Below are 20,426 nucleotides of genomic sequence, written 5' to 3'. Positions count from 1 at the left end.
ATCTCTGAATAGAGAGCTGAAGGAGGAAACAGCCAGAATTCGATCGCTGAGCAAAGTAATCATGTGATCTGTCTAGATTCCTGAAATCTTATTCCATTCTCAGGTTTTTGTGGACCAGCTCACAAGCAAAGACATGGAGTTCATAGGAGACTCTATTTTCCCCAGCATTGATAAGGAAATCATTGCTAAAATGGTGGAGTTCAGTAACAAGGTAGGTTTTTCTTCCATTACTGTTGTATGACTGACTATCTATGACTTCATATACTGAACTTGAGGCTGACTCTGCTGTACCAGCGAAATATTCAACGTGTTGGCAGGTCTGTCCTTAGGCAGTGTTTCACACGTTAAAAGCTGTTGAGTCAAAAGACATATTAAAGGCTATTTGTGCTTTCAACAGCTTGTCCAGGAGGTGTGTGTGGAGCGGCGGTGGGGTCAGAAAGGAAGCCCCTGGGAGTTCAACTTGCGTGACATGTTTCGATGGTGTCAGCTGATGCAGGCTGATCAGTCACCAGGATTTTTCAACCCCGGCCAGCATGTAGCTTTGGTGTATGCTGACAGGATGAGAACAGAGGCTGACAAGGCTCAGGTAAACTGTTTTGGCACATCAGACATCACATTTCTAGCACTTGAAGGTCCATCTGTAATCTCAAAAGGTAATCGGTATATCGATGAAATAAATCTATTAATCAAGATGTACAGGTTATATGATATGTATTTTTGTTTAATGTGTTTAATTTTTTGAATGGTGTCCTTTTAAAATTGTTCAAGTGTTTGTGTATGTGTTGGTAAATTGGTTCCTGAGAAGTAAGGTAGAATGATTCTAACTGACTTTAAAAGCAAGCATTTTTCATCAAGGACCACGGCAGTGTGTAATGTCCATTTGCATTTAAATGGTTTGCCTAATATTTAATTAAAAGATTTTAAAGAGCCCTCTGCTTGAATGGCAAGCTTTAATTAGTGGTGTCCCACAGGGTTGTGTATTTGACCTACTGCTGTTGTTATTATATGTAAATGTATTTAAATGTGCTTCTGCTGAAAATATATTTAATACGCTGATGAAACGCATTTTGGTGTTGTAAAAGAATGAGAACACATTGAAGAGGATCTCAGACCCACTGATAGTTCTTTAGTCTGAATGCAGAGGTTATGGTGTAAGATCTGGAAAAGGGGACAACAGAAGAAGCTTTTAATTTGAAAAGCAAATTGAATCGATAAAAAAAAGTTTGAAACTGGGGAAATTTCTTTTGACTAAGTCATCTGGTCACAGTTTGAAGGTCTGGGAAACACATTTAAAGGGAAAACATGGGTGTCTTTGACCAAGTTAATCAGGGTTGTGATGGATATCTACTTACTTTACAGATTGCATGCTACATCATCACATACGTTTATTAACTTGTGTATACAGTAAAAATGAAAAAAAAAAAAAAAAAAACTTGCATTGCTTCAGATAATCCGAAAATTGGAGAATATCTTTTCTGCATTCAGTGGCTTTCCTCCCTTTTCTCGTAGTTGTTAATTATGCATTTAGAAAGCTTTTTTCCACTGTTTTTGTAAAAATGAACCTTGTCCTGTCCCACAAAGGTGCTTTCAGTTTTCAGGAAGGTGTTTGGAGTGGACTTTGAGCCTTACAGCGGCTCCAGAGAGTTCCACATTACTCCACTCAACCTGCAGGTTGGTAAAAAAAAATACCACTCAAGTAAATTTCTCAGCAGCAAATGTTTTGAATTGTTTGGACAAAATTAAGGATTTCTTCTTCTATGGATTGTCCCCATAGGTGGGCTTTTCTGTCCTGCAGCGCAGCGGCGGAGCCCCTGTGGCCCTGGATCCCCCGCTGTCCATCACACATCAGGCACTGCGGCCCTTGGAATCCCTGATGAAATGTGTGGAGAAAGGCTGGATGACAATACTGGTTGGGCCCACGGCCAGTGGGAAGACCAGCCTGGTGAGACTGATAGCCCTGCTGACGGGCCACCGCCTCAGGGTAATGGCCATGAACAGTGCCATGGACACAACAGAGCTGCTGGGAGGCTTTGAACAGGTAACCAGGAACTCAGTTTTCTAGTTTGCTACACTTCTTTTTCAACTGAAAACATCCAGCCACATTACTCTGCACTCTCTTCTTCATTCCAGGTGGATATCATGCGGCCATGGCAACAAGTGCTGGAGAGCGTGGACTACATAGTTGCGATGGTTATAAGGCGGGGCCTGATGTCGCTGGATGTTGGCATCCAGGACACAGAGTTCCTGCTGCAGACGTGGGGTCTTTTCTGCCACTGGCTGAAGGAGGAGGGTCTCCAAAGAACTGAGGGAAACATCAACTCAGAGGCACTGAACAAGCTGGAGGTCATCATCCTCCTCCTGCAGAAGCTTAACACCAAGCTCAAAGTGTTCACTGGTAATGATCTGATAACTGAATACTGCCTGATGTAAATGAAAATACATTCACATTTAGGTCATTTATCAGACACTTTTGTCCAAAGTGACTTCATACTAATTCTAATTAATTCCACTAATTCATACATACATTGATACACTGATGGTGGTGGCTGCCATTCAAGGTGCCGACCAGCACATCAGGAGCCGTTTGGGCTTCAGTATCTTGCCCAAGGACACTTTGACATGCAGACCAGGGGAATTGCACCAGCGACCTTCTGATATCAAGATGCTGGCCCAACCCTTGAGCCACAGCCACCCTGAAAATTCTTTCAATCTTTCTAATTTCACTTCATCTTGTAAGACTTAGAATTCTTCTGTTGTCCTCTAGACATGTCCAAACTGCAGATGGACTTCACTCTGCTGAAGGAGCGTCTGGCTCAGCTGGAGGATGGCTGGACAAACGGTGGCTTTGAGTGGTTGGACGGTATGCTGGTCCAGGCCCTGCAGGCTGGTGACTGGCTGCTCATGGACAATGTCAACTTCTGCAAGTGAGGAAAAAAGTGCAGTGTTCCGTTGTCTGCTGTCGATCAACTACACTGTTTTTTAAATAATACAAAAAAAGCCTCTCATGTGTAGATGTCAATTTATACGAAAATATTATTTTGAAATTTACTTTAACCAATCCAGCAGCTGATTGAAGTTAACTGATGTTAGATAGTTATTTACAAAGCTATGCATGTCGGGAGAGTTTAGAAATGATTGTCCGGAAAGTGTATTAGCATTTTGAACACCTAATTTCTAGCCTGAAGAGAAACCCCACTGAACTTGCACAAATCATCTGTTTTGTGCTTAGTGCCTCTGTCCTAGATCGCCTCAATGCTCTGCTGGAGCCCGGTGGATCTCTAACCATCAACGAACGCGGTGTCATAGACGGGAAGACCCCCAAAATCACCCCACATCCAAACTTCAGGTAGCACATAAAATAACCATTTGTTAACTTTTTGTGTAAGTCATTAAAGATGTCCATGCTCAGCTACTGTGTGCATGGCGGTGTAGGTTGTTCCTGACCATGGACCCTGGGCATGGGGAGCTCTCCAGAGCCATGAGGAACAGAGGGGTGGAGGTCTACATCCCAGGGGAACATGAGGGAGTCTGCTGGGACACACTGGACCTGAAGACCCTGCTTCACACGGCAGGGGTGACTGGGGACTGCGTGTGTGACCTGCTGATTGAAATACACAAAAGTATCAAGTCTGCCATCTGGGGTAAGCACTGCATAATGACAGCAGTTTGAAATGCTGTTAGCAAGTCAGGCTGCAGAGTTTATGAGAAACATCCTGGCTTATATATTTCAGATTCCCCTGCTTCATCAGTGGCCTCCCTTCTCCATGCTGCCACCCTGCTGTCCTGCCAGCTGCAGAGAGGGGTAGATTTACCCAGCGCCCTGCAGCACGCCTGTGGAGAGGCCTACTCACTGTGCCAGCGCACCACTGCCAGCCAAAAGGTATCAACTCCCCCTTATTAATATAAAAGAATGCATCTAAAAGGGAGATTCTTCTTTTATTCTTCTTTCTGGCTCATTCCTCGTCACTCTTCCTGTCAACTCAAAATTGAGTCATCTGTCATTCGTTGTAAACATCGTTGGCAAAGTGCAAGTTTTTTCTCTTTTTAAAAAAAAAAAATGTTTTATAGGCTTTTGGTGGACTGTGAATATTACAAGTAGTGCAGCAGTAGGGATTGTGTTGAATCTTCATGACTCTTTGAATGGCATGTTTCTGATTGTTTTTCTAGCATAAAGACATCTAGTGAGCACACTCCTGCTCCCTGGAGGAAGACTGATCATTTTTGCATTGTTATCCCTTACAGCAAGCCCAGCAGGTGATTGAGCAGCGCTTGGCCATCCTGGACACAGAGGACTGGGGCAGTGGGCTGCTGTGTGCTGGAGTTTGGCCTGATGGCTTCCCTTCTGCCCTCCTCTCCACTGAGGATTCATGCTTCTCTGCTGTCCTCCGAGACGGACAGGTCCTCTCATTCTGCCTGAACACCCTAAGCCTACAGGGCAAACGGTAAGGATTTGACTGTATGAGTTAAACTCCTAAAAGGGTTGAAGTGACAGTGTGCATCTAAACACTGAAAGTGCAAGTGTTGAAAAACATTTTTATCAGTTCATGTGAAAAAGCTGCAGATTCAGTTGTTAGTAGACATAGAAAACAGTTGATTCTTGGAAACAATTACACCCATTGTGTTGCATGTGCACAGGAATCGTCCACTAAGTCTGAGCGACCTGCAGAGGACGCTTCAGAGTAGTGGTGTCCATGAAGGCCTCGTGTTCGCTGGAGGAGTGGTGGATCTTGCAGACGGAGATGCTCTGAGGCTGATCCCCACAGCGGTGAGGCTGGTCACAGAGAGAGCCTCTCATGGAGACTGGATCCTGCGCAGCAGCTGGCTCTCACACCTTGGGAAGAGCTACAAACACATTCCTGGTGTGATGCTTACACACACAAACAGCACCACAACATTTTAGACTATACGTTTAAGTACAGTGCTTTAAAACGAAATATTCAATTCTTCAGTGTTTCAATCACACTGCAAATATTGGAGATCAAAGTGATAGGCCTGTGTTTTACAGGTTATGTCAAATGAAAATAAGGGATACAGTGGACTTCTTGACTCTTGCAGATCCAGCTCTGGTCCAGGTGGAGGCAGGAAACAGGGCTCTGAAGGCTGTGTTTGGTAGCAAACTTGCAGCCAAGGGCAAGTCTCTCGCAGAGTTGCTCCAGCCACACAACATCGGTAAGCTCTATGGTTGTCTTGTTCTTCATTTAAAAATACTGCAACTGAAAGTCCCGATCAGAATATTTGAGCAATATGAATAAATATATTTACACTTTAGATTAAAATCAGAATTGGTTTATTCACCTTGTGATCAAGTTAAAGCACTGTTCATAAAAATGCTGGTTTTGAAGTTATGCTCAAATCAGAATATTCCAGGTAAAGTCAAAATTCTGATTCTGAGGGAAGTCAAATGTTTGTATGATCATGTTTTCAAACTAACTTCTAACTTTACTCTTAGAAAAGAAACCTCCAGTGTTGCACCAGCTGCACAGCACAGTTTATATGTCTTGGGTTCCGTAAAGGGTACTAAGAAGTGTGGGGGCTTTTGGTTCATTTTTCACATCTTGATAAAACTAATGATGATTTTCAACATTTGTCTTATGTTGCCAGTTACTGCTGCCTTCTATAATAAGTATTAACTACTGTTTGTTATGTTACTAGATGAATACAGGATTCTGGTGGACATGCGATGGAATAAGCAATACCTGGACATTTTGGCAAACAAGTGCAACTTTGAGGACGAGGAAAGATACATGGAGTTTCTAGAGACACTGAATGCAGTTGCCAACAGGTACAGTGGGAGGGTTAGAGTTTATCCTGCTGAAAATGTCCTCATTAGAGCAGTCGGTAGGTACTATTGCAAGCAGAAGGCTAACCTTGTAATAAATGTATGAACCATGAGGTAAAGAATTCTTTCAACTGTTGTAAACTCATAAAAATGTTCTCAAAGGTGCTAATAGTTAGTGTGTGTGATTGTTAGGATTGTTCTGCTGATGGACAGAGAGGAGCGCTCTGTTATCTGCACCTGTGCTATCAACCTGTCAGCTCAGAACAGTGCCCTGAGAATAGCTACAGCCTTCAGTAAAGGTATGAAGTCACAGTAGCACAATTCTCAGTACATGAGTGACAATTCAACTCACCCCCAAAGTGTGTTTTCCTTCCCTCACAGGGACTGTGGATATCGGTCACCTGCCCCACCCAGTGCTGATGCATCTAAGGACCTTCTTTGACCTGTGGGACTCAGTCACCCTGCAGGCTGTGCAGAACGGACAACCCTACATCTCAGACCACATCATGTTTGAGGTCAGAACTGACTGGTTTTATCAATGTTTCACTTTGCATCCATTATTTTATTTTATTGGGTTGTCTTGACATTGCTATGCTCTCCTCACTTATGGCTCTCCACCTGTCTTGTGTGTCCAGATCCTCCAGCTACTGCAGTGGCTGGATCGTTTCTGGGATGTGTGCAGCACACTGCCGGCTGACTCTCAGGGCATCTCTGTGCTGTCTCTGCACTGGCAGTGGGTGCAGAAACACCTAATCATCCGACTGCCACAGCTGCTGCTGGGAGACAACGACACCACATTTGAGTAAAGACCTCTCTCCACATTATACATACAACTTTCATTCATACATTGCAGAGTAGCATGACTGTATGATTAGAACAGACCATCTGTCTTCTTTATTTATTTATGTATGTATGTTTTTTTTTTCTTTTACATTTTACTCAGTTGGTACAATTGCAGATAATTTTATTTTCCAAATGTCTAAAGTTAACATATTTCCATTTCCCAACACTCATGGCTGTACTGCACTGCAGGGGTCACCAGGAGCTGCAGACGGTCTCAGCAGCCATCCAGACGGTTCTGTCCACCCCAGTGTCTGTGGCCACAGCTCTGAAAGGCATCCAGAAAACTCTCGGCAAAGCTTTGCCATTCAAGGTCTGGAGACACCTCACCAGCTTTACTTCATCGTCTGACATAGTCTTTGAAGACATTTACTCATCATCAGATGTTGTTTTACCATCTATCTTCCATTCTTTTCTCTCTTGTATAATAAAAGAAAAGAAAGTCTTTAAAAGCCAGTCCGGTATAATGTCACTCATTCACAACTATTTATATGATGATCTGAATCACTTCACAAACCATATCCATCGTCTTCATCAGTTGGAGTCAGTGGCTGAGTGTGCGTCTCGGCTCAGGCTGCTGAGTAAAGCCCTGGATGTGAGCGATCTAAGGCTGGATGGCGCCACAGGTCCCTGGAGGCAAGAGCTGGTCAGACTTCAGGGTGCCGGGCTCGGGCTGGACGTCAAGGAAAGTCTGCTGGAAGCATTCGGCCTTGTTCTGTTGGCGAACAACCAGCTGGATTCTCAGAAGTCTGGTAAGCTTTTGTCAGATAGAGCTTTAACCTGTGTTCCATCTGTCTGAAGTGCTTATAGGCCCTGGAATGGTGATGAGAGAAAAACTCCATGTAGTCAGTGTGTGATTGTTTTCCTATATTTTCCATTTAGGAGTTTTGGAAAGATTGGTATTGAGTGTGGAGCAGCAGCAGCGACAGATGACCTCCAGAGGGCTCCTGGAGGTCTGCTCCCTGCCTGAGGCTGAGCAGTCAGGAGACGGAGTCCACCTGGCCAGGGAAGAGCTGCAGCAGCTCAGCCGCAGGGCTCAGCTCTGGCCCCTCATGGAAGAACTGGCTGTTATCAACCAGCTGCGACTCAGCACGGACCTGCTGCTCCTGGCTCTCTCTCCTGGGTAAATCTACTTCCTCCTTATCAGTAGCAAAATATTTCTGGAGACGGATCTTGACACAGTTGATTGACTCTTTAGCGAACCCTTACTTTTGGTTTGCAGTGACCAGGAGGCTGAGGACAGCTTACGCCAAGAACTCTCCAGACATCTGCGCTTCTGCCTACAGTCCACGCCAATGAATGTCAGTCAGCTCCAGCCACTGTGGTTCCTGCTCAGCAGTGACAGGGTCAGTACAATAAAGTTTCAGAAGACCTCTGGTGGTGTCCTGTGGTGTCTGGCTCCAGGATGTTTGTAGTGGATCCTTTGAGTCCTATGTGTTGGGGCGGTAGGGCCTCCACGGTTAAGACTTGTTCTAGCACATCCCACAGATGCTGGATTGCTTGGGATCTGGGGAATGTGGAGGCCAGGTCAATGCCCTGAGCTCTTTATTTTTTTCCTCAAGCCGATCCTGAGCAGTATTTGTAGTGTGTCAGGGCATATTGTCCTTCTGGGGGGGTGACTGCCATCGGGGAGTGGTGTTGCCGTGAGATGGTGTAAAAGTTCAGAAGATCCTGATTTGGGTACAAACCCCCTACATACTGCTGTAACTCAAATTCCATGTATCCAAATATCCCTCAAATCACGCATGAAAAGCAGTTACTCTGGAGGGTCTGCAGCATCCCTGGGTTGCACGACCCTCCTTGGGTACCTGAAAAATACTTTAAAAAAAAAACAAAACCAGTATTCCAAGCTACGAATATAAAGTATGCTGCTCATGCTTCTTGTATCCTGCAGCCCGCTGAGGAGCTACAGTTTGTTTGGTGCGAGCTGTTATCAGAAGCTCTTGCTGCCCTGTGGACCAGCAGTGTGACCTCAGCCCCTGACCTCTGGCTGAAATGGGACCCACTGAGATCTGAGAGCCAACCAGCTCCTAAGCAGCACCATGGAGCAGACAACATGGTACTGGGCTTAAACAACTCTTGTTAACATCACTATATTTAATCAAAGTGAACCCTGCTGGGTTAATATACATCCATGTTGTTTTCAGGGACCAGCCTTGCTGAGTAAAGCAGTGTGGTCGCATTGCATCCTGGGAGTGCTCAGCAGCAGTGAGACTGGAGGTCGATGGGAACCATCAGGTGCTGCCCTCCTCTCCCTCTCCCATGTCACCCTGGGGGAGTGGAAGGAGAGAATCCAGCAGCTACAGGATGTGTCTGCTTTGTTGTGGGACAATATGGCCATCCCGACACTGGCTGAGTTCAGGTAGATTCAAGCATTAAAAATAATCTCCACAAGCAGTTATCATTTTTGGGTTATCTAATCACCACTGTACCTATTCAGGGGCTCAGACTTCAGGCTCCAAGGCGCAGTTCTGCGGCGGCAGCTTCAAAGCATGGCTGACCTGCTGCCTCCCAGCCTGCAGGAGGGATACATGGAGAGCTGTGAGAGCCTGGTTGAGGACCACGACCCTCTGATAGCTGCCCAAGAGATCCAGACCGTCTTCAGAGACTTCCTGCCTCCCAATCTGCTCCCCGACGGACTGGTGGAGGCCTGTATCACCTGCCTACAGCAGTATGTACAAAGCAAAGTCCAAGGCTCCAACCAGCTGGCCCGCTCTGGAGTGTTCTGGGTCAACATTGGTCTGCTGCAGATTAAAGTGTGGACACCACAGACCATCTTTGACCCAGCTGTGAAGAGGGCCTACAAACTCAACTACGCTCAGCAGGAGGTGAACAACCGTCTTTTTTGTTGTTTCACCCCATTCTGTAACAACAATACGATCCTTCTCTGCCCTCAGAAACTGTGAACTCCAGCCTTAGATGTTTACACACACTCACACTCACACTCACACACACACGTACATGTATCTCTCTCTCTCTCTCTCTCTCTCTTTCTCTTTGACCTCATGATTGCGTTGGCATGTCCCTATGTGTCTGTTGTAGCTGGCTCTGCTGCAGGAGGAGTGGAGAGCACGCAGCCTATCATCTCAGCTGATGACTGGAGCAGAGCTGGAGGAGAGCAGCACCACCGATGGATTCCAGCATCCCAGAATAAGGTCAGAAACAGCTGCAAGTCCTGATCATGTGATATTACAACTGAGAACATTTGGTATAATACAACTCAAAAATGACCATAAATGGGGCGCCGTTTAGCTCAGTTGGTAGACCAGCGTCCCTTGCACAGGGGCTTTGTCCTCGCTGCAGCAGCCCCAGGTTCGAGTCCTGGCCTGGGGCCCTTTGCTGCATGTCTCTCCCCCTCTTTCTCATCCTGTCATATTTTGAGCTGTTCTATCAATTAAAGCCAGATAAAGCACAAAAAAGAAAAATGACCACACACATGAGTGACAGTATTACCAGGTGAGGTTGGTAAAATTATTTTGATCATGCACAGCCAGTTTTATTATTTATACACATGTGGACAAAATTGTTGGTACCTTCCGTAAAACAAAGAAAAACTCACGATGATCACTGACATAACTTGAAACCGACAAAAGTAATAATACATGTACTGAAAATAAACTAATGAAAATCAGACATTGCTTTTTAATTGTGGTTCAACAGAATAATAAAATAAAATAAAAAATAAATAAATAATAATGAAACTGTCCTGGACAAAAATGATGGTACCCACAGAGAGCCTGAGCCTGAGCCTATCCTTTATTGTTTGAATTTGACTTGCTGTTATAGGTACCTGTGGATCCGTATGCAGCAGGTGAAGGAGCAGATAGCTGAGCTCTCCAGGAAACAGGCTTGTCGCCCTCATGAACCACAGTACGGTCGCCTCTTCCAGGAGCTGCAGCACTACCTCTGCAGCATTGGCCAGGCATCTGCAGTGGAAGACCTCCTGTCCCACCTTCTCAAGGCCCTGCAGAGCTCATCCTCCTCCAAGTCTAGGTCGGCAGTGCAGGGCCTGCTGAAGAAGGAGGCTGTGTGGCAGAACTCCCAGCAGCGCTTCTGCAATAAGCTGCTGGAGGATTATCCCTTGTACCCCGATGTGGTTGGGCCGGTTCGGACCGGCATCCTCCAGCTCCGACACGGCATGAGGCTGGTGGCCTCGCAGGTGGCCGCCTCGCTCACGCCTGTGCCTGGTCTGTCCAAGTTGGTGGTCTGTCTGCTGGCCTTCCCCTCCCTGTCCCACAGCCTACCATCCTACCTAGCCCGGGCAGACTTCCTCTGCTCCAGGACTTGCATGGATGTTCTGCGCTGCCTTGTGAAGCTTCTGCCCCAGCAGCAGGACCCCGAGCATGTAGTCCCCCTGTCATCCACACTACTCCTGAACGCTCTGCTTTACCTGCAGTGCCACACACTTTCCACCGGAGAGTTCAGCCAAGAGACACGCAGCCTCTTCAGACACATTTGTCAGGTCAGTACTTGGGTTTACATATAGATCCACTGATTTCTGGATTAACGTTAACGTTAAAGTTTAACTGAGGCCGTTGCCGTGCTGACTGTTACATGATGCTCCTCAGGCCCTTGTGAATGAGTGGGATGAGCAGGAGAGACGAAAGAGAGAACAAGAGCAGCTGGAGGCCAGTCTGTACCGTAACCGCAGTCGGCTGCATGGCTCAGGACTGACTGAGGAAGAACAGGACGAGAGGGACTTCAGACAGCAGTTCCCTCAGTTCAACCAGGTATTTACAGAATAAGGAAGTGTTAGATAAGATGACATTGCACGTGGATGAGTCCATCTGCCTCATGATGATGAACATGATATCTCAAGTAAGGAGGAGCTGGTCAAATCTTGGTGAAGCTTCAATCATTCAAACCTAAACCATAATATTCAACTGAAATGTTATAATTCAGAACAGCAAACAAAACCATTCCAGGGTCTTTATGACTATGAGTGCATTGTGCATGTCCATACTTCATAAGGACTTTGCAGACATCATGTCCCAGCCAAGCCTGGAAGGTCCAGCAGACTTGGGACTGAAGGAGGAGGTAGAGAAAGTCCAGGAAGAGTCCAGTGAGAGCAGCTTCCTGTCTCCAGCTGCCATGAACACCATGGTTCAGGTCCATCAGCGCCTCTGTCTGGGATATGCAAAGTCACTGTGGTACCAGGGTACAACACCAGCCAATCACAGCAAAGAACACATCAGCGCCCTCATCTCCTCCTATCAGATTGCCTCACCTATGATGTCACACTTCTATCATCTGATTGGTCAGTGATCTTATTTTCTATCACTTCTGTTTCACCATTTCCTAGCAGCAAGGCATAATTTTACTCCTGTAAATGGGTCCTTGCTTTTAAAGGAAAGTGTGTGATGACCTCTTTTTTTCACCCCCCAGATGCTGAACTGGACCAGCAGCTGACTGGCAGTGAACTGCTGCTGTCCACCCTCCTGCAGAACACAGTGCAGGGCTCAGGGGGTCTTGATAGTCTAGCTGTCACCTCAGATGGACCTTATGACTTCTACCAGCAGCCCAACATGAGCGAGGCCCGGCTGTGTCTTCCTGTCCTAGAGCAGCTGAGTGTCGCTGTCAAGCAAAGACTGGAGGACTGGCCAGAGCACCCAGCTCTCGTACAGGTCAGTGACCTTTTCACATTAAAGTTCTGATGTACTGTAGCATTTAAGCATTCAAGTACTGTATCCTCTGTCTTAAAACTGACCTCCATCAGTCTTGGAGTTTGTGTTCAGTCCCAGTTAGGTGTCCAACTGTGTCCACTCTCTGGCCACTGAGCCCCATTGCCCTCAATGACTCTCCCATACACTGAGGTCAAGGCAAACTCCACTGACTCCATGGCTAATTAGCTAACGGTAGCTGACTTTAGCCAAGGATGGCTAGCACAGAATAGCAGTTGTTTGTTACTCTTCTTCATGCAGCAGCGGGGCCAGCAGCAGAGTCACAGCAAAGAGTAACAGGCGTCACATTGAACTTTTAGCATGGAGAGAGTTAGGTGAGCTGACTGACATGACGATGGCAGAGGATTTGTTGTCAAAATGAGAAGCAAAAGTACCTATTTAGAAATATGTAGGTTTTAGTCTCAGTCGTTAGAGGGAACCTGGTAACGTCAATGAGGCAAAGAGAGTTGTTACCTTTCTGAGAAAATGAAGGTGTGCAGCCGTTCGTCTTCAGCTCTTCATCTAGCTCCCTCTTCTCCAATACTCCCACAGAATTAAACTACTGCCAATCAGATTTAAAATGAAGCCACTGCCTACCAACTCCTGCTGCTGAAGATGCATTTTTGATGAACTACAGCAGTGCAAACTGAATACATTGCATTTGTGACTAGTCTACCTCAAATTAAAGTCAGCTTGCAGTTTTTTTAAAATAGAATGTTGTTTTAATTTCAATTGCACATGAAGGTGTAGTTTAAATTAGTGTGAAAACAAAATTGGGGGGGTGGCAGATTATATTATATTATTGACATCAGGTAGCGGGCTGAGGAAAATTGATCATCTCCTCTTCCAGATATACTGTAGCTATTAGTGCCTGATGGACCCTTCAGATGAGTGTTAGGTCTTGGTTGCTCCAATGTTTAACCCTGTCTGTGTGTATTGTTTTCCAGCTGACTGTGGTGATGGAGAGGATCATGGCGTTCAGCCTGGCAAGCCCACTGGCCAAGTTCCTTAATGGTCTGGAGATCCTGCTCAGCAAAGCACAGGTGTGCTGTGCTAACAAGATACCACCTGAAGCACGCAGCATTACATTAGCTTCAATCAGAGTTCCACATTGTGTTGATAAGATTAACTAGAAAGTAAATCAATGATATTTTTCAATATCCATCATCCTTTTCCCATCAGGACTGGGAGAATAACGCCAGCCGCTCCGTCTCTCTGCGGAAGGAACTGGAACCAGTCACCCAGCTCATTATCCAGTGGCGCAAACTGGAGCTCAAGTATGACCTGCAGCCCTTAACTTATCCTCTGTTTTTCTCAACCAGGATATATAATGGTGATGACCACAGTATACAAGCTGTTTCCTGTTTCTGTTGTTAAATGTGTCCTCTCCTGTCACATGTAGTTGCTGGTCGAGCAGTCTGGACAATGCAATGAAGCGGCACACTGAGAAATCAACCAAACACTGGTTCTCTATCTACCAACTAGTAGAGAGGTATCTGGAGGAGCAGAAAATGGATGCTAATACAGGTACCAACTGTACAGATGTGTGAGTGTGTGCTGATTCAGCTGCATGACAAAATGATAATACGACACTGTATTTATTTCTGACGTGGTTAATAAAGTGAGGAATCATTTTTTTTATGTTTTTGGCTGAGGGGAACTTTCTTAATACGTAGTTATGGTGGAAAATATATCACATTGAAAATATATGTTAGATATACAAAAGCTTAGCGCTGTTTAATGGCTTGAAAATATCTATACAGAAAACAGGAAGCCAGTATGAGTGAAGAATTAAAACTGTCCATTAGCATATCTTAGCATACTAATTAGCATGCACTGTATCTCCAGACACAAAGTAAAGTAAACGCAGCACACATTCACTCTCCCATCAAGTCAAGTCTAGAAGAGTAAAAAGTGAATGAAATACTATGATTGCTAAAACTTCCTGTTTCTGCTTCTCTAGGTGAGGAGGTGGAGTACCTCTCTCTTTCCTCAGTGTCCTCCACCCTCCAGGCCTTCATGGAGGGCTCCACCCTGGGAGAGTTCCACACCCGCCTTACCATGCTGCTCAGCTTCCACTGCCACCTCCTGCTGGTCACCAACCAGACTGGACAAGGTCAGCCACCACACCACCATCCTATACAAGACATACTAGTCTATCTGAATTAGTCCTGCAGGATTGTTGGAGCCTAAAATTCCTGATTTTACAGCAGCTTCTTTTGGCCATAAACTTTGTGAATTTGTGAAAATTGCAAAAATGGTTTCCTTTTTTTTTCGTTTGTATGACCAGACACATGCCCTCAATTTCACACCACAAACACATTCAACTTGAAATTTTGAATAAAGCTCGCACACTCAATATTTTAGCTGACACAGTTTGTCATGCAAACAGGAATTCACAAGTCCGTCATGTCTTTGTGATTTTAACTATGCTAGCATAGTATAGCAACAGTTCTCACAAGCCCTGTGTATTTTGAAAGGGTTATTATTTACTGTCACCATTCCTCCTCTCGATACTAGAAACAGTCCTGTGATAACAGGACTCCACTGTCCTCATTCTGTGGTGCTCTGATCAAGGCCAGACTTTAACTTCAATGTCCCCTACATGACAAGCAACCACTAAAAGGGTACATGACCTTTCACCAATTGACTATTTGATTACTACATAATGTCAGTGAACATTCATGTTTTGTTTACAGTTGAGCCCAAGGACAAATATTTTTAAGATTTTGTTTTTTTTTTACTATCAGCTCAAATTAAAAACATCATGTTGTAACAGTTCTGCGTAACAAAACAGAGGGCAAGTTGTCAGCTAATTACATCATGATACTTGTGTGGATATTGACAAATGTATTGATCATTTGGCCAGATAGGGTCTCTGTCTGTTGCCCAAAGGTCATGCATCTAACTGTCTCAGACATCACTGATTGGTTTTCGGCTGAACTCAATAGTGCTGCTGCGCCTTGTTATTGAGTGTTTACAGTTGCAATCACCACTGGTTCAGTTCCAGTCATGACCTTTTTTGAATGTCTCTAAGGCAAAAGAACATTTTTTAAACTTGGTAGTGTGATGGAAACTACCATCTCATCACTGAGGTTTATTGTTTCAAATCATGTTGACCTTTGAACTGTTGATGACAACAAGGCACTACTTAGTATTTGTTGTTTTTGCTGTGAGAAACTGATGCATTGATGAGGGATAACATGTTAATTCTTTCCTTGTGTCACAGAGTCATTGTCCAGTCTTCTTTGGAACCTGCACAAATACTACAGTCAGTTCTCTGACTGCATCCAGACCAGAATCAATCAGCTCCGACAGCCCATCGAGAAGGAGCTCAAGGTTTATCATCATGTCGTTTTTTATTGCATATGACTAATATGACACTTTCCATCAATGTCCGAGTAATACACACATTATTAATCTCCACTGGGATATGAATTGCGTCCTCAGGACTTTGTCAAGATCTCCAAGTGGAATGACATCAGTTTCTGGTCCATCAAACAGTCAGTTGAGAAAACCCACCGGTAAGATATCACCCTGATCTGATTTGTGCTGTACCATATAATTGGAAATTCTTCAGGGCTAAGTGTCCTGGTCATGGACTAACAATGTTTTGCCTCTATTCTTTTCTCTCAGGACTCTCTTCAAGTTTGTTAAGAAGTTTGAAGAGGCTCTGAATGGCCCAAGTGTTCCCTCACTGGTGGAACAGGGAAGTAGCGCCAGCTTGGACAGTGTGGATGCCAACCCAGAGGAGACTCCCATCCATCGGGTTCACCAGGCACTGAAGATCGCTCTGCCTGGGAAGGGTAGAGATCTGCAGGATGAGGGCCCAAGTGAAGGAGTTGAAGCTTCATCTCTACAGGGACGTCTTCCTGTTCTGTCTAGGAAGATGAAGAAAATGTGCAAGGAGCTGCTGAAGAAACACCCAGTGCCTGAGCTGGCTGAAGACCTGGACTGCTTCACTGGTAGGAAACTCACTCAAACACTATAAAACCAAAGTCTGATGGGCAGACTGACATAACATATATTACGTACTGATCACATTCACACTCTCGGAAGAACATGTTTGATTTGAATGACCACATGGCTTATCCTTTGGCTCCACCCTCAGGATAATTTGCATTTTGCAACTATTGGTCTGTTAGTCTACCAATTTAGTCTAGATTGAAATATTAATTAATTTAACAACTATTGTCATGAAAGGTGCTTCAGACATTTATGTGCCCTCAGGATGAATTGTCAGGCACCACTTTTAAGTTAAATGTTGTGTCATCGTTAACAAACATTACAAACCTTTTACAAAGCAATTAAACTAATGTTTATAAACCTTTACAACTGCTTAATAAATGGTTCATAAAGCATTTCAGATTTTGAAACAGTTAATTAACTGTAAATAAAAAGTATTAATCATACATTTGCCATTTTATTAATTATGGTCGATAGTGCCAGTGTGCCGAGTGAACCGGAAACCGGAAACAAAATATGAGATAAATATTGAAACATTTTCATGCAGCAGTGAGTTGAAAACTAGATAAGTGTTTGTAACTGGCATAAATCATGTGATATAAAAGTGACCTGGTCCTGTCTTTGCTGGATGTGGTCAGTCTCTGCAGCATTCTGTGATTAGGTGCTTTTTTCAGAACCACTTCTATGATCATAAAAGAAGAGCATATGTTTGTAAGGACATCAGGCCTCAAATCCCCCAACAAAACACGTCACAGAGCTGCTTCCTTATTTGTCCACAGCTGCAAACCCTGCAGTGATAACACAGTGTCCTTCTGTTTTTGTTGTTCTTGTCAGGCGAAGTCATCAGCAACTTGCGGGACCTGCAGAGCCTAACCATCGACACATCAGCAGAGAAAGAGAAGCAGAAGGCTGAGGTGAAGCACATCCTGCAACAGAAGCAGAGAGCTCTGTCAGACCTATTCAAGATGCTCACAGAGATAGGTAATTATTCTTTGTTGATTTACAGGTGTCACATAGTAATTGGATCCCCGGTCTTCTAACCTCTCTTATATATCATGCTCCCATTAAGGTCTGTCCTATCGTAAAGGCCTGATGTGGAACAGGACAGCTGACCCAGTGAAAAGCCTCTGTATGCAGCCTCTGGAGATGAACACCGCTCTTTCTGCTGTCAGGAACCAGGAACAGGCGGAGAGCATGTAAATAGAAGCACCAACACCTGGGTGACATTTGTGATGTCAAAGATGTCTATGTGTTGTGTTGCAGAGTTGTCTTCTGAAGTGAAATCAGTTAGCTCCAGCCTGTCCTGTCCCTTCATACAGCAAGAAGCTACAGTCTGATAGTCCCCATAGTTTCAGCTGGGTGATGTAAAAGCAGCACGCTTGCAAATTAGTCCAATAAGTGAACAAAATGAAGGAAATACACTCACAGTTTACTTACTGTTGTATAAGCGACATTAGTGTTTCACTGGTGCTACTTTTACACTACAATTTAGCATTCACCACAATCCCATGATGTTGCTTCAGTTGTCACCAATTAGTAAAACTTAGTCTCACTTGTTTTCACTTGCAGTTTAAGGTGATGTAGAGGAAACACTAGAATATTTTTTCTTTGCTCTTTGAAATCCTTTTCTTTGTCCGCTTGATGCTGTAGGTTGTTTACAGAGTTGTTGACAGCATGGGATGGATGTCAGAAGTACTTCTATCGTTCATGGGCCAGGAGAACAGCCCTGCAGACTGCTCTTCAACACGCTGCCAAGGTGAGATGCAGACACTTGTTGTCCAAAATATTAGTACTGATAGCATTCCTCTTAAAGCTATTTATCTAAATGTTATGACAGTGAATCCCAGGAATCACAGATTAGCACTGAATGTAGCAACTGCAGTTCCTCAATGTATTGCCCCTTTATTTTGTTCCTGTAGACTAACGTTTGTGTGTGTGTGTCATAGGAGCTGGGCCTGGGAAACATAGAGCGCTGTAGAGGTTTCTCCTCTCATCTTTTCAAGCTGGTCCTCAAACAAAGGGAGCGACTGGCCAAGCTCACTGAGCAGTGGGTCCGTCTCAGGTCAGTCTGCACTGTGCTTACAGAATACAGTATGGAACTAAGGAACAGAAGTTGCCTGTATTATTGCATTTTCATCTTTACACTGGATTTAGATAGAAAATGACTTAACACTGGTCAAATAATCCACCCATGCAGTAAAATAATAATTTTACATGACAACAAATCTTAAAGGTGCACTCCGTAGTTTTAGGGAAGAAATTTGAATCAGAAGAGAATCTTCATTATCCGACTTTTCTGCCAAAACAAACTAGATAAACAAACTCTTCATTTTCATGACTGATTAAACTGAATAAACAAACACGATTTCAGATTGTTTATATTTGGCGGACCCTGCCACCCTTCTTGCTTCAAACAGGGTTATTTTCCTCTGACAACAGCTTGTTTATTCAGTTATGGAAAATATGAATATTTCTGAGTTAATATTTTTTCTTTCTTCTCCAAAACTACATAGTGCGCCTTAATAATAATTACATTTACTCTCAAAATAAGGCTCTGATAGAAAATGCTTGTTTCATTTTTAAGTACATTCTTTTTGCACTGTTATATTTAGCATAATCTTGTTGTAGTGCTTAAATGATTTCTTTCAAAGTGGGTTTTCTTTCACACGCATCCTTTGTATCATTGAAATTAACTCAAAAAAGACAAATTGCTTAACAATACAAGAAAAGTAACATTTACTTGAATGAAGTCAAAATATCTTCCATTGAAATCATCATGTATAAACTAAAACTTGAAACGAGCAATAGATTTTTAATAGATAGATTTTTAATCCAAGCTTATTAAACTTGAAAAGATCTTCAGTTTTTGTAGCATATACCCTTGGTATGGAATAATGATGTAAATGAGTTTAATTTAATGCTAGCATCTTAAGTTAAAATGGCAAAACACTAATATTATATACACTTTGTGTTACTGTTCAGATAAATCTACCATTATAATGTATCTCATCTACACTCTCAGGAGGTTAACAAACAGCATCCAGGGTCTCAAGGCCCACCTGCAGAGCCACAGTGAGGACCCGGGGTGTGCCCTCCCACCCCAGGCATCTCTTCATGGTTGGGTCAGTAGAGGACTGGCACTGGCTGCCCAGTGCGCCACCGTCCTACAGCAGCTAGCCTGGCTGCATCAGTGCTGCCCGGAAGACCTCCAGCTGAAGGAGGATACCAGCAGCTGCAGGCAGCACACCCTGATGTGCCCGTCCCCGCTGGCAGCACATCGCCAGCCCCCGGGCTGTCTGATGCGGAGAGGAGATAGCGCCTGGTGCCAGTTAAACCAGCACATGAACACGATGTTGAAGCAGGTGCAGAGCCTGAAGGTGGAACTGGATAATGTGGCCCGGCAAACCTCTGAGAGGGCACTCTACACATGGTAAAAGAAGGTTAATTTGAAATGAGATGCAGCAGTAACACAAGACAGAAGCAGAGTCAGCAACATTGTATTTTTCCACAGGAACCATTTTGCCACATGCTGCTCATCCTTCGACCAGCTGGGATCTGTGGTAGCTCAGATGCCCAGCGTGGAGCAGCTCTTCACCCCGGCCACATGTGTCAGCGGTGGAGCCAACCAGTCAGCCATCACCCAGAGCCTGCAGTATGTCAGAGGACAGGTGGAGGCTGGCATCACTGAGTTCACCACCTGGAAGACACAGCTGCTGTCCCTGGAACACCAGAACTCAGGTGAATACACCGATCACTGAGCCCAATACTGTCAGTCATGAAGACAGAGTAAGGGGTTGAAAAAATAACTACTTCTGTTAAAGAGCAGCAGTAAAATGAAATCCTATATAGTACCATGGTTCTACTACACAGATCCTCTCCTTATTTCCTCCACAGCTGACCAGCCTGCATTCTGTACGGAGTTCTCTGCTGAGCTGGAGACGAACATCAACACAGTGCTGTGTGCTGTCCAGACGCTTGTGAAGAGAAGTGAGAGAGAGGAACAGAGAGAGCAGCATGGAGACATTAAGAGAGGTGATGCATTCGAAGCCAGCAGTGCCCTCTGTTCACTTCTGTGTACACCAGCACTTCAATTAAATGTTGGTTCATTCCAATGTAGAAGGGCAGCAGTATAACACTGTTACAGCTGCTGCTGTCTAGTGTCTTCGGACTTTAGAACTCAT

General features: G+C 44.5%; 1 protein-coding gene across 2 annotated transcripts in view; it reads left to right on the top strand.

Moving 5' to 3' along the window:
- Nucleotides 1-20,426, top strand: part of mdn1 (midasin AAA ATPase 1) — a 63,643-nt gene that overhangs the window by 27,591 nt on the left and 15,626 nt on the right. For both annotated transcript variants that reach the window (XM_037087401.1, XM_037087400.1), the window contains exons 39-80: nucleotides 104-211; nucleotides 398-586; nucleotides 1,582-1,671; nucleotides 1,775-2,038; nucleotides 2,131-2,395; nucleotides 2,765-2,924; nucleotides 3,230-3,346; nucleotides 3,433-3,641; nucleotides 3,732-3,880; nucleotides 4,243-4,442; nucleotides 4,636-4,859; nucleotides 5,056-5,169; nucleotides 5,653-5,782; nucleotides 5,972-6,078; nucleotides 6,161-6,294; nucleotides 6,415-6,581; nucleotides 6,812-6,932; nucleotides 7,158-7,371; nucleotides 7,502-7,742; nucleotides 7,842-7,965; nucleotides 8,514-8,678; nucleotides 8,767-8,981; nucleotides 9,060-9,447; nucleotides 9,662-9,774; nucleotides 10,406-11,081; nucleotides 11,188-11,349; nucleotides 11,591-11,876; nucleotides 12,005-12,243; nucleotides 13,227-13,322; nucleotides 13,462-13,556; nucleotides 13,682-13,806; nucleotides 14,243-14,395; nucleotides 15,509-15,618; nucleotides 15,730-15,803; nucleotides 15,916-16,244; nucleotides 17,080-17,226; nucleotides 17,315-17,441; nucleotides 17,896-18,001; nucleotides 18,192-18,307; nucleotides 19,268-19,675; nucleotides 19,757-19,983; nucleotides 20,140-20,277. In XM_037087401.1, the coding sequence (XP_036943296.1) occupies nucleotides 104-211; nucleotides 398-586; nucleotides 1,582-1,671; nucleotides 1,775-2,038; nucleotides 2,131-2,395; nucleotides 2,765-2,924; nucleotides 3,230-3,346; nucleotides 3,433-3,641; nucleotides 3,732-3,880; nucleotides 4,243-4,442; nucleotides 4,636-4,859; nucleotides 5,056-5,169; nucleotides 5,653-5,782; nucleotides 5,972-6,078; nucleotides 6,161-6,294; nucleotides 6,415-6,581; nucleotides 6,812-6,932; nucleotides 7,158-7,371; nucleotides 7,502-7,742; nucleotides 7,842-7,965; nucleotides 8,514-8,678; nucleotides 8,767-8,981; nucleotides 9,060-9,447; nucleotides 9,662-9,774; nucleotides 10,406-11,081; nucleotides 11,188-11,349; nucleotides 11,591-11,876; nucleotides 12,005-12,243; nucleotides 13,227-13,322; nucleotides 13,462-13,556; nucleotides 13,682-13,806; nucleotides 14,243-14,395; nucleotides 15,509-15,618; nucleotides 15,730-15,803; nucleotides 15,916-16,244; nucleotides 17,080-17,226; nucleotides 17,315-17,441; nucleotides 17,896-18,001; nucleotides 18,192-18,307; nucleotides 19,268-19,675; nucleotides 19,757-19,983; nucleotides 20,140-20,277 (7,822 nt within the window). The remainder of the gene's footprint in view (nucleotides 1-103; nucleotides 212-397; nucleotides 587-1,581; nucleotides 1,672-1,774; nucleotides 2,039-2,130; nucleotides 2,396-2,764; nucleotides 2,925-3,229; nucleotides 3,347-3,432; nucleotides 3,642-3,731; nucleotides 3,881-4,242; nucleotides 4,443-4,635; nucleotides 4,860-5,055; nucleotides 5,170-5,652; nucleotides 5,783-5,971; nucleotides 6,079-6,160; nucleotides 6,295-6,414; nucleotides 6,582-6,811; nucleotides 6,933-7,157; nucleotides 7,372-7,501; nucleotides 7,743-7,841; nucleotides 7,966-8,513; nucleotides 8,679-8,766; nucleotides 8,982-9,059; nucleotides 9,448-9,661; nucleotides 9,775-10,405; nucleotides 11,082-11,187; nucleotides 11,350-11,590; nucleotides 11,877-12,004; nucleotides 12,244-13,226; nucleotides 13,323-13,461; nucleotides 13,557-13,681; nucleotides 13,807-14,242; nucleotides 14,396-15,508; nucleotides 15,619-15,729; nucleotides 15,804-15,915; nucleotides 16,245-17,079; nucleotides 17,227-17,314; nucleotides 17,442-17,895; nucleotides 18,002-18,191; nucleotides 18,308-19,267; nucleotides 19,676-19,756; nucleotides 19,984-20,139; nucleotides 20,278-20,426) is intronic.

The sequence above is a fragment of the Acanthopagrus latus genome, chromosome 22 (genome assembly GCF_904848185.1).
Source record: "Acanthopagrus latus isolate v.2019 chromosome 22, fAcaLat1.1, whole genome shotgun sequence".
Taxonomy (NCBI): Eukaryota; Metazoa; Chordata; class Actinopteri; order Spariformes; family Sparidae; genus Acanthopagrus; species Acanthopagrus latus.
The sequence above is the reverse complement of the archived record's forward strand: the minus strand, read 5'-3'. Positions and strand labels throughout refer to the sequence as shown.